At 52.6% G+C, this 27,879-nt stretch overlaps 11 protein-coding genes across 11 annotated transcripts; 7 read left to right on the top strand and 4 right to left on the bottom strand.

Annotated features, from left to right (window-relative positions):
* Positions 1 to 61: 61 nt before the first annotated feature.
* On the top strand, positions 62 to 1,339 carry COQ5 (2-hexaprenyl-6-methoxy-1,4-benzoquinone methyltransferase). The gene is made up of 2 exons (XM_018271460.2): positions 62 to 326; positions 393 to 1,339. The coding sequence occupies exons 1-2, from the start codon at positions 140 to 142 to the stop codon at positions 1,157 to 1,159; spliced, it is 954 nt and encodes a 317-aa protein (XP_018133723.1). The 5' UTR covers positions 62 to 139; the 3' UTR covers positions 1,160 to 1,339.
* VE01_01944 (uncharacterized protein) lies at positions 1,252 to 4,307 on the bottom strand. The gene is made up of 4 exons (XM_018271459.2): positions 4,109 to 4,307; positions 3,744 to 3,903; positions 3,582 to 3,693; positions 1,252 to 3,524 (listed from the first exon to the last, which is right to left on the bottom strand). Exons 1-4 carry the CDS (start codon positions 4,115 to 4,117, stop codon positions 1,616 to 1,618), a joined length of 2,190 nt encoding a protein of 729 aa, XP_018133724.2. The 5' UTR covers positions 4,118 to 4,307; the 3' UTR covers positions 1,252 to 1,615.
* A 184-nt stretch (positions 4,308 to 4,491) lies between these two features.
* GEM1 (ERMES complex Ca(2+)-binding regulatory GTPase gem1) lies at positions 4,492 to 6,816 on the bottom strand. Its single transcript, XM_018271458.2, has 2 exons — positions 6,594 to 6,816; positions 4,492 to 6,519 (listed from the first exon to the last, which is right to left on the bottom strand). The coding sequence occupies exons 1-2, from the start codon at positions 6,601 to 6,603 to the stop codon at positions 4,646 to 4,648; spliced, it is 1,884 nt and encodes a 627-aa protein (XP_018133717.1). The 5' UTR covers positions 6,604 to 6,816; the 3' UTR covers positions 4,492 to 4,645.
* On the top strand, positions 6,299 to 9,841 carry VE01_01942 (uncharacterized protein). The gene is made up of 8 exons (XM_018271457.2): positions 6,299 to 6,527; positions 6,573 to 7,312; positions 7,381 to 7,523; positions 7,573 to 8,117; positions 8,166 to 8,692; positions 8,747 to 9,032; positions 9,085 to 9,273; positions 9,324 to 9,841. Exons 2-8 carry the CDS (start codon positions 7,308 to 7,310, stop codon positions 9,462 to 9,464), a joined length of 1,836 nt encoding a protein of 611 aa, XP_018133718.1. The 5' UTR covers positions 6,299 to 6,527; positions 6,573 to 7,307; the 3' UTR covers positions 9,465 to 9,841.
* A 147-nt stretch (positions 9,842 to 9,988) lies between these two features.
* VE01_01941 (uncharacterized protein) lies at positions 9,989 to 13,731 on the top strand. The gene is made up of 5 exons (XM_018271456.2): positions 9,989 to 10,424; positions 10,494 to 11,430; positions 11,486 to 11,629; positions 11,693 to 12,464; positions 12,515 to 13,731. Exons 2-5 carry the CDS (start codon positions 11,366 to 11,368, stop codon positions 13,439 to 13,441), a joined length of 1,908 nt encoding a protein of 635 aa, XP_018133719.1. The 5' UTR covers positions 9,989 to 10,424; positions 10,494 to 11,365; the 3' UTR covers positions 13,442 to 13,731.
* Positions 13,732 to 13,868: 137 nt separating this feature from the next.
* On the top strand, positions 13,869 to 17,326 carry HBS1 (Hsp70 suppressor, GTPase facilitates ribosomal subunit dissociation). The gene is made up of 6 exons (XM_059463399.1): positions 13,869 to 14,151; positions 14,219 to 14,239; positions 14,302 to 14,481; positions 15,276 to 15,317; positions 15,379 to 15,558; positions 15,607 to 17,326. Exons 1-6 carry the CDS (start codon positions 14,058 to 14,060, stop codon positions 16,812 to 16,814), a joined length of 1,725 nt encoding a protein of 574 aa, XP_059319997.1. The 5' UTR covers positions 13,869 to 14,057; the 3' UTR covers positions 16,815 to 17,326.
* Positions 17,327 to 17,675: 349 nt separating this feature from the next.
* Positions 17,676 to 20,267, top strand: KAR2 (ATPase with role in protein import into the ER). Its single transcript, XM_018271454.2, has 4 exons — positions 17,676 to 18,041; positions 18,098 to 18,293; positions 18,353 to 19,841; positions 19,899 to 20,267. Exons 1-4 carry the CDS (start codon positions 17,897 to 17,899, stop codon positions 20,079 to 20,081), a joined length of 2,013 nt encoding a protein of 670 aa, XP_018133867.1. The 5' UTR covers positions 17,676 to 17,896; the 3' UTR covers positions 20,082 to 20,267.
* A 247-nt stretch (positions 20,268 to 20,514) lies between these two features.
* On the bottom strand, positions 20,515 to 21,843 carry VE01_01938 (uncharacterized protein). Its single transcript, XM_018271453.2, has 2 exons — positions 21,060 to 21,843; positions 20,515 to 20,920 (listed from the first exon to the last, which is right to left on the bottom strand). Exons 1-2 carry the CDS (start codon positions 21,319 to 21,321, stop codon positions 20,532 to 20,534), a joined length of 651 nt encoding a protein of 216 aa, XP_018133866.1. The 5' UTR covers positions 21,322 to 21,843; the 3' UTR covers positions 20,515 to 20,531.
* A 163-nt stretch (positions 21,844 to 22,006) lies between these two features.
* Positions 22,007 to 24,255, top strand: VE01_01937 (uncharacterized protein). The gene is made up of 2 exons (XM_018271452.2): positions 22,007 to 22,458; positions 22,548 to 24,255. The coding sequence occupies exons 1-2, from the start codon at positions 22,341 to 22,343 to the stop codon at positions 24,104 to 24,106; spliced, it is 1,677 nt and encodes a 558-aa protein (XP_018133859.1). The 5' UTR covers positions 22,007 to 22,340; the 3' UTR covers positions 24,107 to 24,255.
* A 248-nt stretch (positions 24,256 to 24,503) lies between these two features.
* Positions 24,504 to 24,879, bottom strand: VE01_01936 (uncharacterized protein; the record flags this gene model as incomplete). The annotated part of the gene is made up of 2 exons (XM_018271451.1): positions 24,504 to 24,662; positions 24,745 to 24,879. 2 exons carry the CDS (start codon positions 24,877 to 24,879, stop codon positions 24,504 to 24,506), a joined length of 294 nt encoding a protein of 97 aa, XP_018133858.1.
* A 731-nt stretch (positions 24,880 to 25,610) lies between these two features.
* On the top strand, positions 25,611 to 26,990 carry VE01_01935 (uncharacterized protein; the record flags this gene model as incomplete). The annotated part of the gene is made up of 4 exons (XM_018271450.1): positions 25,611 to 25,653; positions 25,712 to 25,815; positions 25,884 to 26,863; positions 26,927 to 26,990. The coding sequence occupies 4 exons, from the start codon at positions 25,611 to 25,613 to the stop codon at positions 26,988 to 26,990; spliced, it is 1,191 nt and encodes a 396-aa protein (XP_018133861.1).
* Positions 26,991 to 27,879: the final 889 nt, after the last annotated feature.

Genomic DNA, 27,879 nt, shown 5'->3' with positions numbered 1-27,879 from the left:
CACAATGCATCCTTACGTAAGCAACGGGGCTGCTCGGAGACTTTAACTTATTCTTGGCGCTGGGAAGCTTTCCGTAGCGTAGCCTTGCTTGAAGCCAACTCCAGACATAAAAAGATTCAACGCTGAATTGAGGAGCACAATGGCCTCAAGAACATTATGTAGGCCTTTGGCAAGGTCCGCATTGAGGGCTACCGCACCTTCACGGACTTTCACAGCATCAACTCTATCCCGCCAGGCGCAAGGGTCGCCGAACCCGCAACAGAACGGGGAGAAATATACTCACTTCGGCTTCGAGAATGTTGCAGAGCATGAGAAGGCACAGAGAGGTACGCCCTTCCCTTCCCTTACTTTTTCCCCTACTCTCCACCAACTCTCCGCTAACCAATTCCTAGTCGCCGGCGTCTTCTCCTCCGTCGCCAGCTCCTACGACACCATGAACGACCTCATGTCCCTCGGCATCCACCGCCTCTGGAAAGACCACTTCGTGCGCTCCCTCAACCCCGGATCCAACTCCGGCTCCCTCACACCCACCACCGGCCCCTCCCCCTCGCAAGGCTGGAACATCCTCGACATCGCCGGCGGCACGGGAGACATCGCATTCCGCATGCTCGACCACGCCCACAACGTGAACCACTCCCCCCACACCCGCGTCACCGTCTCGGATATCAACCCCGACATGCTGGCAGAGGGCCGCAAGCGCTCGCTTGAGACGCCGTATGCCAACTCCAAGAACCTCGATTTCTTGGTCGCCAACGCGGAGGAGCTCCCTGTTCCGGACAATAGCGTGGATCTGTACACTGTCGCCTTCGGGATTAGGAATTTCACCGACAAGGAGAAGGCCCTGCGCGAGGCTTACCGCGTGCTCAAGCCCGGTGGAGTGTTCGCGTGTCTTGAGTTCAGCGGTGTCACGAATCCGCTGTTTGAGGCCGTGTATAAGAGGTGGAGCTTTGGTGCTATTCCGTTGATCGGCCAGCTCGTCGCGGGGGATAGGGCGAGCTACCAGTATCTGGTTGAGAGCATTGAGAAGTTCCCGAGGCAGGATGAGTGGAAAAACATGATCCAGGCTGCTGGGTTCGTGGTCCCAGGGAAGGGGTGGGAGGATTTGACTGGTGGGATCGCTGCGATTCACAAGGGTATCAAGCCGGTTGAGAAGTTGTAAGGCAATCCCTTCACACTTATGTTCTATTTTTGTACAGTATATTACAGGAATGGCATGGCACGGCGTATCACAAGGCAAGCGTGGGAGTAGTATTATAGAGCACAAGGCTCAATTGTATCATATCTGATTTTTCTATGCCACATCTTCATCTCCGTCCCCATGGGCAACCACGAAAGCGTGACCTTACAAATACACGCAGCGCCAGTGCTTGCAAAGAGGCAGAGGAGTACTATGCTCAGAAATACAAGGAAGGAAAAGTAATAGCTATCATCGCAATCAACGTGATAAACGTGAGGCGTAAGCTAAAGGTAACTCCAGCCCCATCTCAAAGAATCCCGAATACAAGTAATGCCTAGTCGCCTACGACAAGAGAAATATGGCCATTAAGGTTATCATGAATCGAGAATGTTGGTGGAACAATGCGACAAGGTAAAAGGTATATCGTGAATGCAAGACTTAAGAAGTAGGTGCGGTCGATGTCGCCGGAGCAGCTGGCGCCGATGTCGTAGGTGAGGTGTTGCCGTCGCCCTTGAAGCTACCTCTTCCACCGCGAGCGCCGCGCCCTCCCCTCTCAGTGCTGCCTCGTCCACCTCTGGCTCCACCACGGCCACGTCCGCCACGGCCACTCTCGCTGTCGCTAGCGCCTCCTGCGCTTCTATACCCGGCCTGTGGTGCATTTGGGTTGCTGCCACCACGGCTGCTACCCCAGTTGCCTGCACCGCCACGGCTAGTTGGGTAAGTGCCCCTGCTGTCCTTGGCAAGGAAAATCTTCACGAGCGGCCTGCTGCGATCCTCCATGGAACGAGTCTTGACATCATCTGAGAGGCGTGCCAGTGCCTCATCTCTCTCCTCGGTTGTCTTGAACTGAACAACCTTGTTAGACTGGCCCCATTTGTCGATCTTCACGATCTTGGCCTTATCCTCCTCAACAAAGAGATCCCTAACGGCGTCGTCGGTTTGAACGTTCATAACAAACAGACCGATGATATCCTGGGACTTCTGAACTGGCGAAGCGGCAGCATCTGCAGAACCGTTGGTCGCCGATCCATTGGCACCAACTGCGGGAGCCTTCTCATTCTCCTTGGAGGCAGCAGGAAGGTTAACTACGTTCTGAGCCGGTTGCGGGGTGGCTGGCTTCTGTCCTTGGAACGGGGCAGGCGAGCCTGTTGCGCGTGGCGGGTTGCTTGCTGGTCCCCTTGGCTGCTGCTGCTGGTTTGACGCACGTTGCTGTGGAGCATTGAATGGCTGCGATGCAGCTGGTACTGCAGGAGAGCGAGTTTGAGCCGGTCCAGATGGCACCGAGGCGAGTGCGTGGCTTGCTCCAGGAGTACCAGATCCCGTCGCCGGTGCCTGGGCAGGCTGCTGCTGGTTAGCCTGAGCCGGGTGTTGCTTGGCACCACGGTGGGCGAAGTTGAAGCCTTGAGCTCTCATTTCGGTTCCGATTCTGCCATCCTGGATCTCCAGAACCAACCATCCAAATGCCGCGTCTGCCAAGTTGAAGTTCCACATGTTCTTGAAGGCACTCTCGTCAACTTGTCCAATAGCCGTAGCATTAGAACCACCAACAGGGCCACCGAATGGGTTACCACCGTGGGCAGTCGTGGGCATCTTCTCAACTATGCCGAGGGCATTGTTGAGGAGATTTTGCTGTGCCTCATTCTGTTGGATCGCTGGCTGAACCTCACCCTTGACAGTCTCCCATACGTCGTTGAATGATGCCTTGGAGGCAGCGAGCTTGCCACGGTAATGGTCAAGAGTAGGGTTGACACTGAACTCGTTGTAAGAGCTACCGTAGCGGAAATGAAGACCAGCGGAAATTGAGAAGTCTGCCTTCAGGGTGACAGACAACTGGTTCAGAATTCCCTCCCTGGCGGGCGACGCATGCGTGATGAAAACACGTGTCTCCGTTGGATCGTACACGCGGTTTGCAGTATCTACCAACTCACCCATCTGCAGTAGAGTGGTCCACATGGTTCCCTGTCCTCCAGCGATGGTGGTGCGACCCTCGCCATTGTCGAACAACTTGTGCATGACAACTGCTCCGCCAAGACCTAACAAACGCAGCTTAACACCTCCAACCTCCAGGAGCATCGAGCGCGCCTCGTCGATAATGTGAAGCTTGTCGACTTTGTATTCACCAGAACGGAACTTCTCGAGAACTCTGACATCCTCGCAAGCTCCCCAGACGGTGTAGACTGGAACATCCAGCTTGAGCGATCCATTGAGGAAAGATGGAAGCTCGGAGAGAGGTAGATCGCTCGCTGGGAAGCGGGACTTTACTGGTCCTGATTGTCCCGGTTGCTGAATTGCCTTCTTTATTGGTTCGGAAATCAAAGGTGAGTATTGAGCGACATGCTTGAGGGTCCTAATCACACGAAGTCAGCAATGCGATACTGCGATCTGAAGCACATGATGTGCTTACTTGTCTGCGATACGATCCAGGGAGGTCTCATCGTAGAAACCAAAGTCGCCAGTGTGTATGATGTGGTCGGCGCGAGCTTGTTTCGCAAGTTCGTTCAGCGATCTTAAGTTGCCTTCAGTGGCGTTAGTATTTAGCGTCGATGGTGGTCAGATTGGAACACACCTCGAACGTCTGCTACGCAAAGCACTCTGACACCCCCGGTTTGTATGACACGTCCATGGTTCGGAAGAAGAGGTGCGGCTCCTTGTGGTAGGCCGGTGTGACCTGCTGTGGCGCCGTTGGGAAGATAGCCTCCTTGGTTGTTGTAGGTATGAGGACGCTGCTTCATGGTTGTGATTAGCCTCAGTCCATTTAGTTTTGGGGTGGCTCGAGAGCCTCGGTGGTGCGGGTGTTGTTGTGCAGCCAAATTAATAGTTGCAGTCATGTTGAGAGCTTAGGCAGCTGAAACTGCAGGTGGCGTGGTATCGGTATGTGAAGTTTTTGAGGCTGAAGTATGAGGAGAGACGGGAGGGAAGGGTTTAACTAACAGAAGCCATGATATTGAGATGGGGTGGTGGTGCACGTCGCGCAGTTCAAGGAAGGTGTCGTGGAGACTTTGTATCTCAGTTAACGGAAGGAACGAAGGTGGTGTGGTGGTCGGGGTGTAGAGTATAGAGGGAATTGTAGTGTAGATGCACAAAGTTTGAGGAAGGAGGAAAGAGAGATGGAAGTGAGTTGCGATAGTAGTAAATAAGGTAGGAGGATCTTTATGCAGCAGCGACAATTGACGGAACTTCTGGTCTGAGATTGCCTGATTTGGAGTAGCGTGCTTTTGTCTTATTGGCGAACAAACGCGTTGAAGGCCTCGCCTCCTTAAATGGAACAGGAACTGGCAAGAACATGGGAAAACAAACAAAACAGAGTCAATCAGTAAACGGGAAGAGGCTCAATTCATGGTGAATTCACCATTCTGATCACCTTCTTATTATATTTATCTAGTTCGATTACATTATTATTATCGGGTTAAAACTGTGAGTGGGGTATCACTATAGCCAGGTGAAGTGATAGCTTCACGCAAGGCATCATCAAGAAACGGCCGTTGTCCTTCTCCAAATCATCACTGCCGCGACCGCCGCGCATACGGTCGCTCCTAGGGCTACATACAGGCCCGTCCTGTCCGGAGGCTCCTCCTCGCTCTTTGGGAAGGCGATGCTGGGGTTGATGGCCGCCTCCGCCAGTGTGACAAATAGCTCGCTAATGCTATGCCATGTAACGCTGACATGGAGAGGCGCATTCATCATCAGGCCAACAGTGTACTGGTCTGGCTGCTGCTCGCTCCTCTGCGTCGTCTTGTCGAGGTCTGCTTTGAGGGCAACGTAGATATTCGGAAGATCATCGAGGTGCGGGTATTTCTTCCGCAAATTGACAATGTGAGAAAATGAATCGGGATCGGACGAGTCGTACGTGTAACAGATCAGATCACATGCCTCTAGTTTCGATGTATTCTCCAGGATGGCAGGTTCTAACTCGCCAAGTTCCTCCAGAATGAGGTAGCATTGCTTGCCGCCCTGAAGCTCCACACTATTGACAGCAGTGCGAGGTTTGATGGTTGGATGATACAGCGAATCGAACGGCCGATTGAGGAAAGCGTCCAGTAACGATGATTTTCCAGAACCTGGGGCCCCGAGAACGTAACACAGCATTACATTGCGTTCAACACGGCCTGGTCGTCGGCGCCTCTTGCGAGCCTTGGTTATTTTCAGGGCAGCCGTCGTAGATTCACGCGAGCTTGCGGGTTCAAAGCCAAGGTACGCCAGGTACGACAGAGTAGTTTTAGGTTCGACGAACGTCGTCATACTCCATTGGGCCAGCCAGCCCTGAAGAGTAACAAGACCAGCATCGTTGCGCACTGTGGAGGAAGGGAAGGAGGAATCGTTCCATGATTGCGGTAAACCAGGGGTTGGGGCGAATAGTGCAGCAAGTTCGTCGTTGTTAAGTCCGCCATCGTTGTCCTTATCAAAGACCAGAAATAAATCAACGAAGAACCGGTACCCAGCTGGGCTAAGTTCGGCTGAGGCGTATTCGGGGACGTCAAACTTTGGGTTGAGGAAGCTATCCTTAAGGCTGAGACTGTCGGTGTACTGGAACGTCCTCAGGATGATCCAAATAGTCTCATGGCGACCCTTCTCCGCAAAAATCTTGTTTAAGTGTATAAACCCATCGATATCAATACCCTGATCCACAGTTGACCGCTCGGAGCCCCGTGTTATGGATAGCTTGATGTTCTCGAGATCATCTGGCGACAAGGGTTTCTGGAAGCATTTGGCCTGAAAGGCGTGCATCTCCTGGTCGTTCAAATAGCCGTCCTGGTCCTTATCACACAGATAGAAGATCCTCCGTAGAGCAGCTACTGCTGAAGGCTTCAGCACGCCTTCTTTCGAATCAAAAAGTGGGGCGATAGGGTGTGTCACAGCCTTTTGACACAGGAAGAAGACTTCGTTGACATTGTGATGTTCGCGCGCGCTTGTTCTGATGCAAGAATCGATTTCTTTGAACTCCGCCATCACCGGGAGCATCTCATCTTCCACAACCTGCGCAGTAGTGCCATTTGCGGTAATGTCGGACTTGTTTGCACAAAGCACAACGGGGACGTTGACACCAAGCGACCGAAAATACGGCATCCAGAACAGAGCTACGCGCTCATAGCTGTAGTGATCCGAGTATACCAGCAGAATAACATTTGACTTTCGGATTTCCTTGCGTAACGTGTTTCTCTCTTGTGGCAGGGCAGATGTATCGACGATTGTCGTGGTAACATTCTCTGGGGTGCCGATGCTTGGTGGGATAGTGATATGCGGCAGAACCGATTGTATTTTATTCGTCACAAAGATGTCTTTCACCAGCGATGTTATCAAGCTGGACTTCCCCGTCCCTTCATCGCCACAGACACATATGCGCACTGAAACGGTCAGTTACTATTCATACAAAAAGAATTATCTAACGCTGCGGCAGGGTTTCTCCGCTGTTACTGACCTGTCGCCATGGAGCCGGCCACGCACGCTACGAGCAACCGATATGTTTATTGGCGGTCTTCACAGGCAATCATTGCGATCAACCTGAAGCTTGCGAAAAGTATCCGGAGAGATAGACAGTTCAGTCGATGGTTGCTGGTTTCTTCGGAGGTTGATTTGAGTTGAAACTCCTATCTATTGATTGCGAAAGGGACGCTGCGGGCAACAGCTCTGTCTGTGACCCACCTTCGAACGCGGCGGAAGCCCGTGCCGGACTTTAAACGATGTACCCCGTTTTCCACGTGTGGGCGTATATCGCAGACACAATGGGAGACTCCTCAAGGAAATAAATTCTGTTATGCACAGATTTTACCGGTATTTTTATAGGGACTAGATGCGATAGTGGCAGAGTCGTCATTACTGCCTACGATAATAACGTCAGATCACGGATCCCCTCGCGGCAGGAAGGCATGAATGATCGCCAGCTGTTCGAGAACGCAGCTCCACTTACCCCACACTGTGCTAGACCCTCCATAAACGCCTACAAGGCAAGGTACTGTACATACAATACTACCTCGTCAGGAATTGATCCAAGCAATTGAGCCGCCAGGCACTCTACTTCGACGTCTCACCCCCCGATCTCCTCTCTGCGAAGGCTCAAGGCGACGACGTACTTATCGCTCGGACTAATCGCACTTTCAACAATCGAGCCGGCGAGTAAAAGACGTTAGCGATCATGTTGTAAGTCGCGCAAGCATTCAATGGCGCAATGCTCCGTGGCTCCCCATACTGACGAGATCTTGCTATAGTGTTCTTCCGCCCCCTCCTCGGTATCCCACGCATGCGGCCTACAATGCAGCTATAGCTGCTGGGCAGGTGCCGCCTATGATCGAGACGAACAATATCCTATCAACCCCAACAGGACCTGAATATCAGCTGCTCGTCGGAGAAGGTCAGCATCGCCACCTGATGTAGACGGCAATACTGACGAGACCTGGCAGGGACATACGTGCTTAAAGAGGATTTACATCTGGCTACACCTCCACCGCACCCTTCTGAGGCTCCGATTATTAACCCGAATCCTCTTGCCACAAATCCCCAGCCGGCCTCGGCCGGGACAAAGATATCATTACTATCCCTCAGTACTCGCAATTCAGCGCCATATTACTTCAGGCAAAGGGCAAATTCGAGATTGAATGCGCCTATACATGAGCACCCAGGTGAGGAGCGCGCTTCGGCAGAGCTGAGCAGCGAGGGTGGCGCAGGTAGCCCGCGAAGCAGTAACCTAACCCGCCCATTATCCCATGCGTCTACCCCGGCGTTCGGAGAAGGCAATTCGATGCTTTTACCCCAAGTAGGCAAAGATGCCTCGAAACGCCGGAAGCCGAAGAACAACATGGCAAAAAGCAACTCTTCGTTCATATCTCGTGTGATCACTAACGAAGGGTTGGCCAAGCGCCTGGCGGACCGTCCTTCGGATGGGTTGTTCGCATTTGTTAATGTTAATCGAGCCTTCCAGTGGCTGGATCTGTCCTCGCCGAATAAGGTAAGACTAACAAGAATCCTGTAAAAAGCGGTACTAAAATCAATACAGCAAGATCATCTGACCAAGATACTGTTTACGAAAGCTCACTGTTTGTGCCACGATATTAATAGCGTGACGAAGAGCACCACTCATATGGACTTGATTATGGGCTTCTCTACCGGCGAGATTATATGGTATGAACCAATCTCGCAAAAGTATACACGTCTAAATAAGAACGGAATCATCAATGCAACTCCCGTATCGGAGATTCGCTGGATCCCTGGATCCGAGAACCTTTTCCTCGCAGCACATATGGATGGCTCTCTTGTTGTATATGATAAAGAGAAGGAAGAGGCCGCCTTTCTTCCAGAAGAAAAGAGCAATGAGGCTTTGGATGCCATCATCGAGGCTGGCGGACGTGAGAGCTTGCACATCGAGAAATCCGTCCATTCTAGAAACCAAAAGGTCAATCCGGTGTCGTTCTGGAAATTATCTAACCAGCGGATTAATGCGTTTGCATTTTCGCCAGACAGCAGGCATCTTGCGGTTGTCTCGGAAGATGGCACTCTCCGGATCATTGACTACTTGAAGGAGGAGTAAGTTGCTCGCATCACCTATCCTTCTAGTTTCCAAGCTAATCTATGTATTAGGCTCCTGGATCTTTATACGAGCTATTATGGTGGCCTCTTATGCGTGTGCTGGTCGCCTGATGGGAAATACGTCCTCACGGGTGGACAAGACGATCTCGTTTCTATATGGTCAATGACCGAGTCAATGATCGTTGCGCGATGCCAGGGACATCAATCGTGGGTAACAGCAGTAGCATTCGACCCCTGGAGATGTGATGACAGGAACTACCGTTTCGGAAGCGTTGGAGAAGACTGCAGGCTATTGCTGTGGGATTTCAACGTGGGCATGTTACATAGGCCGAAAGCTGTAAGTTCAACTATGTGACAAAGGTTGAGAACAAGGATTCTAACACTCCTAGGCTTCGGTGCGGCACAGAAACAGCGTCTCCTCGCGTTTCACAAGTGCGCTTCAGAGAGCTGAAACGCAGACGACAATAGCGAGCCGGGTTAGATCCGATTCCAACATATCCACAGACACGGACGAGGGATTGAAGACCGGACACCCTGTAGAGCCAAAGTCGCGGGTCGCTATACTCCCCCCTGTACTGGTAAGTGCAGTGCTAAACAGACTTTGAATGCAAGATCTAACCCAATACAGTCCAAAAACATCGATGCAGATCCTCTCTGCTGGCTGACATTCACCGAGGAGGCGATTATAACAAGTTGCAAGACTGGTCATATTCGAACTTGGAGTAGGCCGACTGATGCTGCTGGCACCCCTGAGAAGCCTGCTGTGTAAAGCATAACTTACTCCCGGTTACAATATAAGCACATATCAGACAGAGGCCTTGCAACCTGTTATAGGGCTGGCAGGCCCGGCATCGATGGTCTGAAGGCAAGGCAGATGGAAGCAGGATTGTTTGAACAAGGTTACAAGCATACTTTATTACAGTGATGTGTGTTTGGATTGCGGCTGACGTGGTGATATCGTTACATTGGAGTGATCAGTTACTGTCGCACGACGCCTCGTGTCTCAATGCCACATGGTGAACCCCAATGGTACCGGAACAGACACTGAATGAGACATGAGGCTTGAGCCATAGGTTCTAAGAATTTTTATGATCTATTATTTGACCACTGAACGCTTCCAATCGGTGTCTTGTGATTCTCTGTCCCATACCTTTAGTCTCTGATGAGATTTTTTTGATTACTGAGCGCTCCGAATCGGCGCCTTGTGATTCTCAGTCTGATGTTCTCAATCTCTGATCGATTACGTGCTGTGCTGCCTTGTTCCTGCTGTGTTGGCAACGCGGCTGAAATACCCAACATGTGATCTCTACAGACACGATTTTCTCACCGTTTTTATGGACGCGTACGACATCGATAAGGTACGCCAGGCACGTTATTCTTACGTAGTGCGCAGCACGTGTAAAAGAAGTACCTTGGTGGTATGACATATGACACGACATGAACGGGGCCCGGGACTGGTGACACCGGTCGATCGGCTCGGCGCCTCTTGGACAGGGGGGCGAGGCCCGTTGAAGATTTACTTTTCACTGCCGTAATCATGTGGATCCTCGGCTTGGGATTGGGATTGTTGGGATACATGAAACAATTCACGGATCTAACGGCTTGCTGGAGACAAGGATGCATCAATTGTTGTTGGAAGTTAAGTATGAGGTGTTTGATAGTGGGTGCAGTATCTCCGGCGTGCTCTCTCACGTAATGCCGCGCGATGCAGCGTCGTTGGGAGCATAACGTGAGTCCGGACTTGGCGTTGGGAGCCGCTCTGAAATGCTCTTTGGGGCCAAGGACTAATCAACAGCAGACATTCAACGCCTTACATAAGTTTGTTAGCGGCAAGGACGGGTCCCGGTCTAAGTCGATTCCCATCTGACGTGGTGTCCCAAAGTCAACAACGGAAGGAACGAAGGGTACGAGGTAAACAAGCACCGAGCTTTGAGCTGGCTATCATGTGTTGGCAACATGCATTACAGCACAGTATGTACGGATATGCGGATATATGCAGTATAATACCTATCTCGGCGCTGGCAGCAAGAACAGAGCTGAGCTGTGGATTGCACTGCCGGCTTCCCTGCCGAGGCACTAGAAGGGCCAAAGACTTTCTCATATGCCCTTGGTATACGGTACATACTCTACTCTAGTCGCGCCGCGGCGCAGCCGAGCCTTGAACTCCACCAAAGAAAGTTTTCTCTGTCCCGTTTAAAATGTAAGAAAAGGAGTCAGCCAATGCTAGGCTAAGAATAGGAACACGCCTTTTTTATATAATAGAAAAAGCCCAGCCCGATGACGAATATGTGACGCCTTACTCCTTTGGAATTTATTATTCTTTTTATTTGTAAATAAGAAAAGAAACAAAACCAGCGTGATCCCCTTCTTTACTACTCGAGTAACAATAACGAAAATATCGCTGTACTGTCAATTTTGCTGTGAGATCCTGTGAAGATCTTATAACGCTAAAAACGCTCTTATCGCATTCTGGTTTCGCCACTCCGCCCGCCATACCGCCACTACCCGTAATCGGAGAGGTACCGTACCGCATGAAAAGAAAGTGGATGACACAATCGAATTGAAACAACTTTGCCTGAATCCGTTTGCTTGAATGAATTTGCCGGCAGGCCCAGCATCTCACCTACATCGCGGCCTCTGGTGACAGGTCGTTACACCAAGTTGCTCGCCATGCCAGTATTCAATCCTTTCCAGAGCGTGACGGGACGCAACAGCGCATCGCTGTTTGAGATCAGGTTGGTACATGCGGGCTCCTTCCGTAATGAGTTGCGAACTGACGGTGAATTGCAGGCTTGAATCTGATGTGATCGTGCTGAGAGGCCCTGAAAGTGAGGCCTCGAGCCAGATCCTGCGGGGTGTGCTCGTGCTATGTCTTGCTCAACCCCTCAAGGTGGAAGACGTGCATTTGCGTCTTACAGGACAGTGCAGAGTCGGGTACGTTTCTCAACAATCAAGTCAGTGGTTTATGGGATTTTTGTATTAATGGATGTGCTACAGATGGAACGACACGAGGTTGACGGGGACAGGAATCTCCAGCGGCAAGGTGGATAAAATTACAGAGATTTTGAATCACAGGTGGCCGAATTTTGTCGGGTCAGACGGCACTGGATCGTCGTCAAAGGGTGTGACGCTGGGCGCCACAAACTACGAGTGGCCCTTCGAGGTAATTATCCCAGGAAGCACAGCGGAGAGCGTGGCAGGGCTTCACGACAGTCACATCCAGTACAAGTTGAAAGCGACGATTGCCAGAGGGCGGTTGGCGTATGACCTGCACGCTTACAAGTCCGTCCGTGTCATTCGGACTCTCGACCCCGCAGCACTGGAGCTATCGCACGCCATGACGGTGGAGAACATATGGCCCAACAAACTCGAGTACTCGATCGTAATTCCGCAAAAGGCAATAGTTTTCGGAACGTCCATTGCCGTGGATATGAAATTTACGTCGCTACTCAAGGGATTGAGGATCGGCACCATCAAGTGCCACCTCGTTGAGGTACAGGAGTTCTCCATCCCAGGCCCGGCATTCTCGAATAAATCGCATAAGAAGTCGAGGGATATTGAGAACTGGGCTTTTGAAATAGATGAGCAAGAGAGCTATCGTGACATGTTGGATGAATCAGGGCAGGGTGGCTTCGTTGTGAAGGAGGTACTGCCTCTCCCCAAGTCGCTTAAGAAGTGCTTGCAGGATTGCGAGACGCATGGCATTAAGATCCGGCATAAGGTGAAGTTCAATATCGCGCTGCACAACCCAGACGGACACACCTCCGAGGTAATTATCCCCCAATGTGCCTCAAAATGACCTTTGCTAATATATACTAGCTGCGAGCTTCGCTCCCAGTCACCATCTTTATTTCTCCTAATGTACCCCTCGATGAAGCGGGCAACCTTCTCGATCAAACGCCAGACCATATCCACACGCTTGACATCGACTCCCACGCCCCTCCACTATACGGCGAGCATATCATGGATCAATTGTATGCCGGTATCGACCCTGGCATTATGACCCCATCCGCTTCGTCCGGAATGAACACACCATTCCACCTCCACTCTCGATCAGGCTCAGCGGAAAATCTTGCAGCAATGAATGGCATGTCAAGCACAGCTGTCAGACCAGATATCCTGTCCAGCAGACTACATAACCTAAGTATAGCGCCCGGAACCCCTGGCGCGTTTAGACGCCGCGGAGACGGTAGCGGAGGCAACACTCCCCATGTTACGTTTAGCAGCGACAACCTTGTTAGTCTCGGCACTTCCAGCGCCCCCTATCCAGCAGGGGGGTACTTCGACCAAGCACCAAACGGAGCGACATCGAGAAGCAACCCGATATCTCGACACCCAAGCGACGAAGACGTGCGCAGTGGTCGCACATCCGCCATAACTTCCGGTCATCAGACACCGGAGCACATCGACTACTCCGAGCTCGCGCTGAACAAGGTTCCGTCATATGCGACGGCGGTTCGGGCTCCGATACGGAATACAACGCTTAACGAACCAGAACCGTTACCCAACTACGACATGGCCATCTCTGCACCGCCGAGTCCGACCAGGGTGCATTCATTTCCTGTCACTCGTACACTAAACGACCAGTCGAGGAACATCAACAGCGAGCCTGCGACCCCGAGGCCCGAGACGCACAGGCGGAATACCTCGTTATCGCACCTAGGCCGGTCAGTGCTGAATCGGCGGTCAATGGGAGATGACGATGCGGAGAGGAGGCTGCAGCTTTTGAGGGCGAGAGCCCCATAGGTTTTGCCTATTATACCCATATATAATGGTAGATAGAAGGATTAGATAACATCCTTCTGCGGCTGCTTTTTGCGAATATACTTAATAAAGCTGGGAACGGCAACGATTGGATGGAATGACTTGAAAGGATGGGGTTTTAAGGGAATAGAAGGGAGGATTTTTGGGAGGCGTTTGGTGGGGATATCCCCAGCGGTTTTGGGGATACCTGGGTTTCTTGGATATAAATATGGCATCACTCCTCTTAGATTAAACTCGGTGATAATTAGATAATATATCTTAAACTTTAGATCATTTTGAAGTTCTTTCCTGTGTTGTGCTATACTATGTTGTGTTCAGGTGTTTGGGTTGTGCAAGGCTGAAGCCGAGCCTTTGGAGGGGTAATTTGTTGGCTCCCCGCCCCGCACTTTGTGGCTGGGATAATGACGACCTATCAAGGGCAAGCGACTTGGATTGCCAACATGTTGTTTCCGTGCCACGGCATTCATTTATTCTAACAAAGAGTTTCACGAGGGTTTATTTTTGTTTGCTTTAAGAGATACTTGCTGTATTGCTTCTCGTTTACATATAGATACCATCCCTTCAAAGTTCGACGAGCAAGAAGCTCACCACCGCCACCATGTCGCGCCATAAGATAGTCAAGAACATGGACCTCGACGACGAGATGGACGACTACGACGGCGGAGAAGACTACGCCGACGACGGAGCTGAAGGTTGGTATTCCCCTTCACATTCCACCGCATGCATACCATAAAGAGCCCTGCTAACCCCTGTCCCTAGAGCTCAGCGAAGAAGACAAAGGTTCGCCCTTCCCATATCTACCCCGCTTCTCCCCTGTGAGGTCTAAGACTGACCACCAACAGAGTCTATGAGAGTAGGCACGATATCGGTACGCGAAGCTCTCGGTGACGACGTACCGGGGATTACAGATAAGGATATACAAGAGGCGCTGTGGCATTACTTTTACGACGTTGAGAAGAGCGTGAATTACCTCCTGCAGTCGAGAACGGCGAAGAAGGAGACGGGAAAGAAGAAGGCGAAAGGTGGGTCACTATTTTCTCATCTTGAGCTTGGGGATATGGCTTGGCGGCAGGGCGAGCTTGAGGAGGGCATGGGCGCGGGAATGGGGGGTAGCTATGGTTCCGGAGGTGCGTCACCTCTTTCATTGCCATGGATTATTGAAGGGATTGTAGCTAACCCGATGGTTTTGCAGAATATATGTCACCGCCTCCTACAACTTGCTCGAATCCGTTTATACCAGCCGACTTTTGGAAGGATATGAGCTGGTTCAACGTACCCGAGGACAGACGGACGACTTTTATCGAGCCTTTATATCCCCGTGGTGGTTTAATGGGTGGGAATCCCGAGGCAGCTCCTAAAATGACCAAGCTTCAAGCTTTGGCTGCTGCCCGTAAGAAGAACGCCCAAGAGCAGAAGAATAATGCTGGAGCCAGCGATGTGACAAAGCCTATGGCCGGCTTGTCACTGGGGGCGAAGTCTGGCAACGATGAGAGCAGTGCCAGAAGCTCAGCTTCTACAGCTCCATCAGGGTCTCGTACCGCTTCCGGGAAAGAGAACACCGTCAGAAAATATACAGGGTTGAAGCGCAAAGATTCAAGTCCCCATAAGCAAGAATCGCGGCCACCAGCTTCCGTCCCAGCTTCCCCCAGCCCACCTCCAATCGAGCCCATACCCGAAGTCGAAGCTGCCGCGCCGTCCGCCTTCGCAGCAACGATGTTCGGGGACACCCTCCCAAGCCTCCGCCAGGCCCCATCCGCTGCGTTTACTTTGCCGTACTCAGACCCCCATTTACAGCCCACTGACGACGCATTTGCAGGGCCCAGCCCCGATGACCAGGTGCTAGCGGCACAGTCGAAAGGTTCGGCACAGCCAGCGATTCCGCGGAGAGCATAGATGACTAACCGAACTAATGGGAGCAGCTGCGAAGAAGGATAAGCCGCCTGCTAAGACGAGCAATGAGAAGAAGGCGGATCAGATTGCGAGTGGGGTGGAGGCGATGAGGATGGATGATACGCCGAGGGCGACGAGTAAGAATCTGGATGTGTTGGCGGAGTTTGAGAAGAAGAAGGCGAAGAATGCGGCGAATTTTGTGGTTATTGGTAGGTTTTGCTGCGAGTGGTTGGTGGTGTAGGGCTTATGGTTTTTAGGTCATGTTGATGCTGGTAAGAGCACGTTGATGGGACGTCTATTGTTAGATTTGAATGTCATCGACCAGCGGACTATTGACAAGTATCGCAAGGAAGCGGAGAAACTTGGAAAGTCTTCGTTTGCTTTGGCTTGGGTGTTGGATCAAGGAACGGAGGAGCGAAATAGGGGTGTGACAATCGACATTGCAACGAATAAGTTCGAGACTGAGAAAACCGCCTTTACCATTCTCGATGCGCCTGGCCATAGGGATTTCATCCCTAATATGATCGCGGGGGCTAGTCAGGCAGATTTCGCCGTCTTGGTTATCGATGCTAGCACGGGTTCGTTTGAGTCGGGCTTAAAGGGCCAGACAAAGGAGCATGCACTACTAGCTCGCAGCATGGGTGTTCAAAGACTCATCATTGCAATCAACAAGCTCGACACCGTCAACTGGTCCCAAGACCGCTTCGATGAGATCTCACAGCAGGTGTCAGCATTCTTGACCGCCGCAGGCTTCCAGGCCAAGAACGTCACTTTCATCCCGGTCTCGGGTCTACATGGGGACAACATCGCACGAAGGTGTACAGAGGAAGCGGCATCTTGGTACACAGGGTCAACTCTGGTGGAAGAACTGGACAACTCCGAGCCGGCGACACGCGCGCTGGATAAGCCGCTACGATTCACGATCGGTGACATCTTCCGCGGCGGCGTTCAGAACCCCCTCAGCGTCTCCGGACGCATCGAAGCCGGATCGCTCCAAACCTGCGACGCTCTGCTCGCCCAACCCAGCGGCGAAAAATGCTACGTCAAGGGCCTCGAAGTTGACAACGAGACCGCGGACTGGTCCGTGGCGGGGCAAAACGCCACTATCCACTTGACAGGCATCGACCCCATCCACCTCAAGGTCGGGGACGTGCTATGCAGCCCCTCCAGTCCAATACAATGCATCAAGACCTTTGTAGTCAAAGTCCTCGCCTTCGAATTCCTAATGCCCTCAGGCATCGATGTTCACCGCGGCCGCCTGCACGCCGCGGGGCGCGTGACAGAGCTACTAGCTACGCTGGATAAGAGTAGTGGGAAGGTGACGAAGAAGAAGCCGCGGATTGTGAGGCCGGCGAATATTGCGAGGGTGAGCGTGGAGCTCGAGATGGCGGTGCCGCTGGAGAAGGGACAGAGGGTTGTGTTGAGGAGTGGGGGGGAGACGATTGCGGCGGGGTTGATAGAATGAACAGCGTGTTCTGCACTTTGTGTTACTTGTTGGGACCCATGCTTGGTGTGTGTGTGAGTGATTAGTGATGTTGGTGCCAAGACGAAGTGCTACGGTGTATGATCTGGTCTGTCTGGCATTGATGACTGATGACTGATGACTGATGGGTTGTGGAGCTATTTTATTTTGGTAACTGTGGCCTTCTTCCTTCCTTCGTTCGTTCCTGCCTGCCACCCTTCCTTCCGCTGTGGCTTGAACCCCTTGATTCCTGGAGGATTGTGCTATTTAATGACCTTGCTGTATTTACTCTAGAGGCGAGGCTGAAGATGGATGGCGGGATCCCTAGCCTCGTTGAGCTACTGCTGCATGTCTCACACCCTGCCTCCTTTTGTTTGAGACGAAAGCAGCTGATTCAGTTGCGCGTGGAGTAGAGGAACTGGAGTTCTATGAAGTAAACAACGCAACGAAGTAAACAAATATACAATTTGCCACTTTGAAGCCGTTTAGATATGGACAGAGTATGAAATATAGAGTTTTAGCCACTTCGGTACACAGAGTGATACACCGAAGTGCACAGAGTCATTCACCAGGTACAATAGCCGTATGTTAGTTAGAGTTGCTACTCAGGACACGGTGCACTTGTACCCCCTGCACCAAGGATTAGAAAAGGTACTTGTCTTGAAATACTATTTTTGCAGACACATCAGGTACCTTCTCTACTCCAGTACATCCGGTGGCGGCACTCTCGTGGGGCGCTTCTTACCGCCATCCCTCCTCACGCCTTCGCTAACTGACCAATCACAGAGCTTGAAGTAGCCCATAACCTTACTATTAGTGACAACTTGGGAGAGGACACTTTGTCAGTCAGGCCAATGTGAGAATAATAAAGTTCCAGCGACTTCCGTCTCCGAACCTTTTGTCCCTCTCTCCTTCCCACGAACATCCTCTCTTCCCTCCCCCTTCTTTAAAACTCGCGACCTGTCCGAGTCTCTCGACAGACAAACACTACGGATCGACTCTTCGGTCTCTTTTAGAAACGCTTATTTAATTCCATTGTCGCAAAATACACATCCAACTTGATAGCTTCACAGCTGCCGTTCAAGATGGCCAGAGGAAATCAGAGCGGGCTCTTCATGGGCCTGTCTGCCCTCTTCTACCTCGTCCTCCTCTTCACCCCCCTCGCCTTCCTCCAGACCGCCAGCGCATCTTCGGAACAAGAGCCATTGGCAGCAGAGAGCTATGGCACTGGTAAGCTCTTTTATGCCACGTTTAGCTTCTGGCTGGATACTAACGTGTTTCTCCAGTTATCGGTATTGATTTGGGAACCACCTACTCTTGTGTCGGTGTGATGCAGAACGGAAAGGTCGAGATTCTCGTCAACGACCAAGGTCACAGAATTACACCATCTTACGTCGCATTCACCGAGGAGGAGCGCCTGGTCGGAGACGCAGCCAAGAACCAGGCTGCCGCGAACCCAAAGAACACTATCTACGATGTCAAGTCAGTCCCGCCACCAATTATACCCTTTATACGTAGCTTTTAACTAACATTCGTCTCAGGCGTATGATCGGTCGCAAGTTCTCTGACAAGGACGTCCAGGCCGACATGAAGCACTTCCCATTCGACGTTGTCCAGAAGGATGGCAAGCCCAACGTCCGCGTTGAGGTTAACGGCAGCCCCAAGACTTTCACCCCAGAGGAGATCTCTGGCATGATCCTTGGAAAGATGAAGGATGTCGCTGAGTCTTACCTCGGTAAGAAGGTCACCCACGCCGTCGTCACCGTCCCCGCCTACTTCAACGACAACCAGAGACAAGCCACCAAGGATGCTGGTATCATTGCCGGACTTAACGTTCTCCGCATTGTCAACGAGCCAACCGCCGCCGCCCTCGCCTACGGTCTTGATAAGACCGATGGTGAGCGCCAGATCATTGTTTACGATCTTGGTGGAGGAACCTTCGATGTGTCTCTCCTGTCCATTGACCGTGGCGCCTTCGAGGTTCTTTCTACCGCCGGTGACACCCACTTGGGTGGTGAGGATTTCGACCAGAGAGTCATCAACTTCTTCGCCAAGCAGTACAACAAGAAGAACGACGTTGACATCACCAAGGACCTCAAGACCATGGGTAAGCTGAAGCGTGAGGCTGAGAAGGCCAAGCGTACTCTCTCTTCCCAGATGTCCACCCGCATTGAGATCGAGGCTTTCCACAACGGCAACGACTTCTCCGAGACCCTCACCCGCGCCAAGTTCGAGGAGCTCAACATGGATCTCTTCAAGAAGACCCTCAAGCCGGTCGAGCAGGTTCTCAAGGACGCCAAGGTCAAGAAGGAGGAGGTCGACGACATTGTCCTCGTCGGTGGCTCTACCCGTATCCCCAAGGTCCAGGCCCTCATCGAGGAGTACTTCTCCGGAAAGAAGGCCAGCAAGGGTATCAACCCCGATGAGGCTGTCGCTTTCGGCGCGGCCGTGCAGGGAGGCGTTTTGTCTGGTGAGGAGGGAACTGAGGAGATCGTTCTTATGGACGTCAACCCATTGACCCTTGGTATTGAGACCACTGGTGGTGTCATGACCAAGCTCATCCCAAGAAACACTGTCATCCCAACCCGCAAGTCCCAGATCTTCTCTACCGCCGCCGATAACCAGCCCGTTGTCCTGATCCAGGTCTTCGAGGGAGAAAGGACCATGACCAAAGACAACAACAACCTTGGAAAGTTCGAGCTTACTGGCATCCCACCCGCACCCCGTGGTGTTCCCCAAATCGAGGTTTCTTTCGAGCTTGATGCCAACGGAATCCTCAAGGTTACCGCTGGTGACAAGGGCACCGGAAAGTCCGAGTCCATCACCATCACCAACGACAAGGGACGTCTTACCCAGGAGGAGATCGACCGTATGGTTCAGGAGGCTGAGCAGTACGCCGATGAGGACAAGGCTACCAAGGAGCGCATTGAGGCCCGTAACGGTCTTGAGAACTACGCTTTCAGCCTGAAGAACCAGGTAAACGATGAGGAGGGACTTGGTGGCAAGATTGATGACGATGACAAGGAGACCGTAAGTTGACTCAATGAAAATCAATGACTTGGGAGCTTTACTAACATATTTCCCCAGATCCTTGAGGCCGTTAAGGAGACCACCGACTGGCTCGAGGAGAACGCCGGTACCGCCAACTCTGAGGACTTCGAGGAGCAGAAGGAGAAGCTCTCGAACGTCGCATACCCCATTACCAGCAAGCTGTACAGTGGCAGCGGTGGCGCCGAGGGAGAGGATGACTCCGGACACGATGAGCTATAGAGTGTATCATATCCATTTGGGCGAAAAATAAAAATCGAGAAAGTTGCACTTCACGCTGCGCGTTTCAATCATGCCAGAAAGAGGTTTCCGTCGTTACGTTTTTTGTTGGTGTGGTTTTGGGAGTGTAATATCTAGACTCATAGCATGCAGGCAAGAGAATCAAGCATAAATACACTAACTAACTTTATCCTGGTAATGTAACCCTGTTTTTGCAGTGATCGCGTGATGTGATGATGTTCGTTTTTTTTTGGTAATTCTCCTGCCTCTCAGGGTATATGTGTCGCAGAATCGACGAGGCTACCTCTCTCTGTGAATTATATATCCCTTTTCGTTCTCATAAACTCATTCCATATACACAGACAAACATGCGTACCGTCTCCAGACCAAAACCCCAAATCCCCCTTCCCAAGTGTCCCCAAGTACCCCCCTCCACCCCCTTTCCCAAATTTCCTACACCTTACTATCCACCGACTTCCTCTCCTCCATCTCCACCTCCTTCTCCGAGAAATTCAAACTCACACTATTAACACAATGCCTCTCATCCGTCGGCGTCTCATACCCCTCCCCCTTAAACACATGACCCAAATGCCCTCCACAATTCGCACATATGATCTCCGTCCTCGTCGCGCCCATCGACCTATCCGCGCGTCTCTCGACCGCGCCCGGGATGCTGTCGAAGTACGCGGGCCAGCCGCAGCCGGAGGCGAACTTGTGAGAGGCCGTGTAGAGGGGCGCGGAACAGCCGGCGCAGGTGTAGGTCCCGGAGCTGGGGGTGTGGGTGTCGTATTTGCCGGTTCCGGGGGGCTCGGTGCCTTTTTGACGGAGGATGCGGAATTGTTCTGTGTAGAGAAGGTAGGTTGTTAGCTTTAGGTGTTTCTCTCGATTTCGTGGGTTTTAAGAGGGGGTGGGAAGGGAAGGGGGAAAGGGGGTGGATGGGTAGGTGGGTAGGTGGTGGTGGGGGCGGGAGCGTATGTCTACCTTTGCTGAGCACAGCTTGCCACTCGTCATTCGATTTCTGAACCGGGAAAGTCATCTTGGGAGTCGTTGATTTTTTGGAGCTGAACAGGCTGCCTAGGAAAGATGGCGTAGGCATGGGCTTTGCGAGTACTGCTGCGGCGTGGGTTTGCGGTCTGTGGAGGGAGGAGCGAGGAGCGCTGGTTCTGAGGGGGATGTAGGAGGAGGACGACGATGATGATGGCGTAGTTCGAGCGACAGCGTTGAGCCAGGAAGGGGGGCGCATGAGAGGGACGGAGAGGCGACTTTATAGGGAAGGAGGGTTCGGTAGTTGGGTAGTTGGGTGGTTACAAAGATGTGGAATCAATCGCCCGATGTGGAAATGACTTTCTCTTCGTCTTAGGATGTGTGTGTGTGTCCGTGTCTGTGTGTTTCTGTGTGTGTGTTTGGTTTGTTTTTGTGTGAGGCTGAGGACGGTAGGGGACGGGTAGACGGGGTGGGATTTAGAGTATTACGAGATCTTAGAAGGGATGCTTGAGGTGGATAGAGTGGAAGGAGTGGATGGGGTGGATAGAGTGGTTAGGGGGCGTACTTTGACGGACTTGACGCACTTGACAGTAGTGACCGGTAGTGACGGGGATAATTTCTGTCTTACTGGTCTTATTACTGGTATTTCTGGTGTTAACTGGTATTTACTGGTATTACTGTTGTCATTTTTACTGCACGAGGACGGGGAGTAGAGCTGGGATTTGCAGTCCCCGAAACGCCGCCATCCTTGAACAGGGTTGATTTGTGTTGACTTGGGTTGGTTTGGCTTCATTTCGTCGTCACTGGTCGATGATGAGTGGCTTGATGGGCCGGTGATGGATACTAAAGAGCTAAAATAGTGGATGCCTCATTTAAGAGGCGCGAAGAATATTCTTTTAGCCACAGCGCCACACCGCTAGAAGGAGTGTAATCCGTCCGAAAGTCACAAAAGTCACAAAAGTCCCACAATACGCCAATTACAATCCACAGTTGGATAATCCGACTACCTAAGAAAGATACCTAGCCATAAAACTGAACTGGACTAGGTTCCAAGATCGGGGAGGGGGCAAGGCTAACGAGTACCGAGTTAGAGTACCTTGTCTATACCACTTGACACGATTCCACAACAAGAAAGAGGAGAGAGAGGAGAGCCTACACGTTTCAGAGAGTCCCACCACCGAATCACGTCAACGAGTACCTTCCCTTGGGTTATTCCAGACAAATTCACAATTCACCGCTCTTGACGTCCATCGACATTATATACGATTTCTCTCGAAAATGTCGCGCAGGCAGGTGGACCCCGCGGCGGAGAGGACTGCCCGCAATGCGCAGACTATCAAGAGTCTCCTGAAATTGGAGGGGAACAAGAGTTGCGCCGACTGCAAGAGGAATAAACGTACGTGAATTGGACACGTGCCCTGTACACACAATGGTGGATAAGATGGATAGATGGGAGTTCACATTGCTAACACCCCTTTCTCGCAGATCCGCGATGGGCCAGCTGGAATCTAGGCATCTTCGTGTGCATCCGCTGCTCGGGCATCCACCGAGGAATGGGCACGCACATCAGTAAAGTCAAATCTGTCGACCTCGACTCATGGACCGATGAGCAGCTACAGAGCGTGTTGATGTGGGGGAACTCGCGGGCGAACAAGTACTGGGAGGCCAAGCTCGCTCCAGGACACGTCCCATCCGAGGCGAAGATGGAGAACTTCATCCGCACGAAGTACGATTCGAAGAGATGGGTTATGGATGGGCCGATTCCAGACCCGGCAACTCTAGATGCCGAGGGCGATGATGATATTCCTCTGAACTTGGTGAAGGAGAAGCAGGACCTCCAGCGCTCGACTTCGCAGAGGGCAGTGCCGGGTTCAGCTCCTGGTGGCAGTCCCGCGACTGTGCGCCGAGCTCCTCAGACGGATCTGCTTGCGAGTGAGGGGTCGTCGGTACAAAGGGCCAATTCTACCCCGGGTACTTCCTCGAGACAATCCAACTTCCAAGCTGCACCAGCCGCACCACCAAAGGTTTCGAAGCCTGCTGACTCCTTACTCGGATTGGACTTTTTTGCCCAAGAGCCACAGCCTCCTGTGAGCCGCTCGTCGAACGCTACACCTATTTCTGGAGGCTCGGGGCAGTCGAGACCAGACTTGAAACAGTCCATTCTCTCTCTTTACGCCTCTGTTCCGAAGCCACAACCACAATCACACCACGGATCTCAGGGCTCCATCAATGGAATGCAGTCTCCATCCCACCAGCCCCAGAGCTCATTCGGTGGCCTAGATGATGCATTCGGCGGACTCAGTTTCTCCAATACCACCTCACCTCCACCTCAGCAGCAGCAACAGGCCCAGAAGCCGAACGCATTCGCAGGCCTAGGCAGCCTTCAATCCCACCGATCACCTCCCCTATCTTCCCCCCCATCCACCATCAGCAGCGGCAGTTTCTTCGACGCAAAGCCCGCCGCAAAGCCCACCCCATACGCCAACTCCCGCACGACGAGCTCCACAAGCGACTTCGGCGCCTTCGGCGCCGCCCCCGCTCTCCCCACATCCCCACCCGTCCAAAGCTCCGGAATGAACGACCTCTTCGACTTCTCCACCCCCGCCGTCTCATCCCCCCCCAAACCCGTCGTCTCCCCCGCCGCAACCCACTCCTCAGTCTTCAACCTGACCGCCTCGCAGCCCGCACCTAAGGCCCAGCCCGCGCCGGCTGCTACGAGCGCAGCTTCAAGCGGATGGAGCAACTTCGACGCTATGGGCACGAATGATGCTTGGAGCTCGACCAAGCCCGCGCCGGCGCAGGCTGCGGCTAATGATTTTGGATGGGGTTCTGGACCGCCGTTGGCGAGCCAGAGTATTGTTCCGGGCGGTAATGGGTTTTCCCAGGCGGGCAGCACGCCGAAGGTCAGCGTGGATGAGGAGTTTGGGGGCTGGAGCAGCGCGCCGCCTGCGGCGCCTGTTACGAAGACTTCGCACAATGCCCCGAAGCCTGTAGCTGGGTTTGGCGCGGCGAGCGAGGATCTGTTCTCCAATGTCTGGGAGTAGAGGGGTAGATATGATGCATGGATAGACGGGATGGGGGGTGGGGTTGGTGACTTTTTATGTTAGAGCGAGTTACGTAGCATTGCCGGCGGTTATTCCGGATACAAAGGGGCATAATAGAGCATATAGTGAAGAAATGAACGTGACGATGAAGATTTCATGATTTTTTTACATATGTGCTTTGGATTATGTGCTTGTGCTTGTGCCTTCCCTTACAGTCTCGTGGCTCCTTCCGCCATAGGATGTATTCCCTCTCAAGCCACAGTATGCGTACTGTTACAACTCCGTCGCTAGCATCCCGTCTTGACTTCCTGTGATATCAGACCTGCCCGACGCCCTCCCCCCCCCCAATGCATTCCCTACCCTAATTTAAAAACCAACCCAACCCCCCAGCGCCCGCTCACACAAACAACCCCCAAATAAACCACAACACCAGCACCGTCCCAACAATTATCCCCGACAGCTTGAACGCCGCCATCTTATTCCCCGACGCCGCCATGCGCCCTAGCCTCTGCGCGGATCCCTTGAGCGTCGTGCCCATGGAGGAAAATGTGTCGGACTACAGAGAGAGTATTAGCTTAGCTCATCAACCCCCCACTGGCTACCTGCCATCCGCATAGGTTGGGTTGGGTTGCGCTTACGGTATTATCAATGACGTCCTGCGCCCTTGCGTTATCGTAGATGTCCACTGTGACGCCCCGAAGGGCACTGACTTTAGCGGAGAGCTCATCGAGTCTACTGTCGTTCTGGCGCTCGCGGTCGTAGGATTCTGCCATGGCTGCTATTCGTGACACTTGAGTTGTTGGGCGGAGGAGTTGAGTGAGTGAGTGAAGTGGCGGGAGTTGGATCCGGGGTTGAAGATCGATCCCTTTGTTTCAAAGCGCGCGGTTGGCTGGAGCCGCAGTCAGGTCGTCGCGGCTTCTCGCGCCTCTTTGGTGGCGAGGATTAGGCGTGTGTGGTATACGTGGTGGGATGGGGTTATTGTGAGCGCTTGGGGGGTTTTCTGGGTCGTACAGGTAGTGATATGCCGGATATACTGTAGTGTGACAGTTGGAGGTCGTCGTTGGCCGCGTGGATCGGGGGGGCTCAGCCACAGCGGGCTATGGGTCGCTCGTTGTGGCACCCAGCGGCCCTTAATAAATGGTGGCTGGCTGCTGGCTACATCATCTGTCATCTTTACGGATCGCGGAACTTCAAAAGCTATTAAGTAAGGTGCCCCCAAAAAATTGTCAGGAAGCAGACAGGGTGCACATTGAAACATATAATCAGCACAGATTCATATTTTGTTCTTCTGCGTCATTAAACAGCGACAGTCCTCAATTCATTATTTGTATATAATCAGCCAAGCCGGTTACCATCTCTAGTTACACTCGCCACCCAGACACACCCACCGTCACTTGCGCCTCATCAACTACCCCACTATCCGGACCATCCTCCACCTCCAAACACTCCCTGGAAACGCAACCTCACCTAACCATCCCTCGCGAAGTACGATAACACCTTCACGATGCCTGTCGGAATACACAACTTCCTCCCGTCGTCTATGGCGTGTACGTCCCCTCCCCAGTTAACCCGCTGTTTCCCCAAAACTGACCGCAAACCACACAGCGGAGTGCAAGAAATGCAGCAAGATCTTGGCATCATTCGTTGATCCACGACAGTCCTTCGCCCCCGACAAAGTCATCCCCCCCAGCGTCCTCGCAAACGCAAAGGTCCGCTCCATCCGCTCCCCCATCTAATTTCCCGGCGTGTGAAAACAAAAGCTAACCCCAACCCCCAGGGCCTCGCGATCATCACCGTCCTCAAAGCCGGCTTCCTAGGCTCGGCACGCTACGGAAACGGGATTGTGGTGGCACGACTGTCTGACGGGACGTGGTCTGCCCCTTCAGCGATCGGACTAGGCGGTGCGGGATTCGGCGGACAAATCGGCTTCGAACTCACGGACTTCGTGTTCGTCCTCAACGATGCATCGGCCGTAAAGGCATTCTCACAACAGGGCTCCCTCACACTCGGCGGCAACGTGTCCCTCGCCGCCGGACCAATCGGTCGTAATGCCGAAGCAGCCGGCGCAGCGAGTTTAAAGGGGGTAGCAGGCGTGTTCAGTTACTCGAAAACCAAAGGTCTATTCGCCGGCGTCTCACTAGAGGGATCCGCAATCGTAGAGCGTCGAGACGCAAACGAGAAGCTCTACGGCCAGCGCTTCACAGCCGCCCAGCTGATGGAAGGAAGTGTGCGTCCACCCCCCGCCGCGCAGCCGCTCATGCAGGTGCTGAACTCGCGGGTCTTCGCCGGCGCGGGAAGCACAGACGCGATGTACAACGACATCCCCGTCTACGACAACAACCAAGACGACGTGGTGTGGGAGGGCCGCTCGGGGTCCGCATACAACGAGGGCGTAAGTCGTGATCGGGGCGGTAGCGTAAATAATGATAACGGGCGGGACTCGTACGGGGCGCCGAAGCGCGCGAGTACTTGGGCGGATGACGTGTATGACCCGCCTAGCAGACAGGGGTCGCGACGTAGCCAGACTGCGGAGGACTATGAGTACCAGGATACGCCGTTCAGACAGCCGTCGGGGAGGGTTGGGCCGGGGAGGCCGGCGGCGCCGAAGCCGGCGTTTGCGGGGAAGGCGGGGGGGTTGAGGGAGGATCAGGCGGTGGCGCTGTTTACGTTTGATGCGGATCAGCCGGGGGATTTGGGGTTTAAGAAGGGGGATGTTATTACGGTTACGAAGAAGACGGAGAAGGCGGAGGATTGGTGGTATGTTTGACCTTGTTCCTCCCTATACAGTTTAAGGAGTTTCGTACTAACATACCACTGCAGGACTGGAACTCTAAACGGCAAATCGGGAATCTTCCCTAGCAACTACGTGGAGATGAAGAAGTAGACAAAGACAAGACAAGAGAAGAGAAGAGATTCACAGGCAACAAACACAAAGCAAAAAACGGTCGTTTATTTAGAAAAGGCACGGCAGTTCGGGCACATTGATTTGAATCGCTGGTTTTTCAGGAGCCTACTGCTTTTTGTTTTTTTGTTTTTTTCGTTTTTCTTCTTCTTTCACTCGCTCGCAGGTTGGGTGTCCGCAGGACGTATGTGCGTGATATCCAGTTGAGCCTCTTGCATAGATGCGGGGGGGCGTTCTGGAAGTAGGGTATATACTACTTGGTATTTTTTAAAGCAGAGTTGTGCCTTTGGTGGTGGTTGAGATGGGTGGATTGGGAGAGGGAGTCCCTGTCATAGCGATGGTGTAGCGTTTTTTTATATTCTGAAACATACTTTTGAGGTTGGGGTATATGTCTCTCTGTGCCAGTTTATTGTGACCACTCACACTACAGCCATAGGCTAGACGAAGGAGAACCAGAGACAAAGCTCGTATCCAAAGAAAGGGGGTTGATTAGTTGGTCAAATCTAGTCCTGTGTTGGCCGGACCTCCCAGGCTGCCATCTGCCAAATTACTTAAGCACCCTCCCTTACGGCCGTAGATTATGATATCCTGCAGGATGTTACCATGGTTTATCTGAGACGGTGCAGTTATGGCGGCATGGGGTCACTGGATTTCGCGACATCATTCGTCGCGAGGTCAGGTGGCTAGGCTGCCGTCGCGTCGACCCCGCGTTTTGATGTAAGACGGGTGAATGGTTTTGGATGGGATGTGTGTGGATTGGAAGATGTTTTCTGGTTATTGGAGATGGAGGATCAGTAATCTGATTGATTTATCACCTTTTATGCCTGGGAAGTTCATTCTGACGTCGTCCAGAAAGTGTAGTGATGGGAGT

This window comes from Pseudogymnoascus verrucosus, assembly GCF_001662655.1.
Source record: "Pseudogymnoascus verrucosus strain UAMH 10579 unplaced genomic scaffold scaffold_5, whole genome shotgun sequence".
NCBI lineage: Eukaryota > Fungi > Ascomycota > Leotiomycetes > Thelebolales > Thelebolaceae > Pseudogymnoascus > Pseudogymnoascus verrucosus.
This window is presented reverse-complemented; position numbering and strand designations above follow the sequence as displayed.

Bases quoted from the DNA above. Each gene is read 5' to 3' on its own strand.
- VE01_01937 (XM_018271452.2), top strand. From the start codon at position 22,341: ATGTCGCGCAGGCAGGTGGACCCCGCGGCGGAGAGGACTGCCCGCAAT. The intron at 22,459-22,547 runs GTACGTGAATTG...CCTTTCTCGCAG, and splicing joins CGACTGCAAGAGGAATAAAC to ATCCGCGATGGGCCAGCTGG.
- KAR2 (XM_018271454.2), top strand. From the start codon at position 17,897: ATGGCCAGAGGAAATCAGAGCGGGCTCTTCATGGGCCTGTCTGCCCTC. The intron at 18,042-18,097 runs GTAAGCTCTTTT...GTGTTTCTCCAG, and splicing joins AGCAGAGAGCTATGGCACTG to TTATCGGTATTGATTTGGGA. The intron at 19,842-19,898 runs GTAAGTTGACTC...ATATTTCCCCAG, and splicing joins ATGACGATGACAAGGAGACC to ATCCTTGAGGCCGTTAAGGA.
- VE01_01944 (XM_018271459.2), bottom strand. The intron at 3,694-3,743 runs GTGTGTTCCAAT...ACGCCACTGAAG, and splicing joins TTGCGTAGCAGACGTTCGAG to GCAACTTAAGATCGCTGAAC. The intron at 3,525-3,581 runs GTAAGCACATCA...TCGTGTGATTAG, and splicing joins CTGGATCGTATCGCAGACAA to GACCCTCAAGCATGTCGCTC.
- COQ5 (XM_018271460.2), top strand. From the start codon at position 140: ATGGCCTCAAGAACATTATGTAGGCCTTTGGCAAGGTCCGCATTGAGG. The intron at 327-392 runs GTACGCCCTTCC...ACCAATTCCTAG, and splicing joins GCATGAGAAGGCACAGAGAG to TCGCCGGCGTCTTCTCCTCC.
- HBS1 (XM_059463399.1), top strand. From the start codon at position 14,058: ATGTCGCGCCATAAGATAGTCAAGAACATGGACCTCGACGACGAGATG. The intron at 14,152-14,218 runs GTTGGTATTCCC...CCCTGTCCCTAG, and splicing joins CGCCGACGACGGAGCTGAAG to AGCTCAGCGAAGAAGACAAA. The intron at 14,482-15,275 runs GTGGGTCACTAT...ACGCATTTGCAG, and splicing joins GGGAAAGAAGAAGGCGAAAG to GGCCCAGCCCCGATGACCAG.
- VE01_01938 (XM_018271453.2), bottom strand. From the start codon at position 21,321: ATGCGCCCCCCTTCCTGGCTCAACGCTGTCGCTCGAACTACGCCATCA. The intron at 20,921-21,059 runs GTAGACATACGC...TTCTCTACACAG, and splicing joins GCAAGCTGTGCTCAGCAAAG to AACAATTCCGCATCCTCCGT.
- VE01_01942 (XM_018271457.2), top strand. The intron at 7,524-7,572 runs GTCAGCATCGCC...GAGACCTGGCAG, and splicing joins TCAGCTGCTCGTCGGAGAAG to GGACATACGTGCTTAAAGAG. The intron at 9,033-9,084 runs GTAAGTTCAACT...TAACACTCCTAG, and splicing joins TGTTACATAGGCCGAAAGCT to GCTTCGGTGCGGCACAGAAA.
- VE01_01941 (XM_018271456.2), top strand. From the start codon at position 11,366: ATGCCAGTATTCAATCCTTTCCAGAGCGTGACGGGACGCAACAGCGCA. The intron at 11,431-11,485 runs GTTGGTACATGC...GGTGAATTGCAG, and splicing joins GCATCGCTGTTTGAGATCAG to GCTTGAATCTGATGTGATCG. The intron at 11,630-11,692 runs GTACGTTTCTCA...GATGTGCTACAG, and splicing joins ACAGGACAGTGCAGAGTCGG to ATGGAACGACACGAGGTTGA.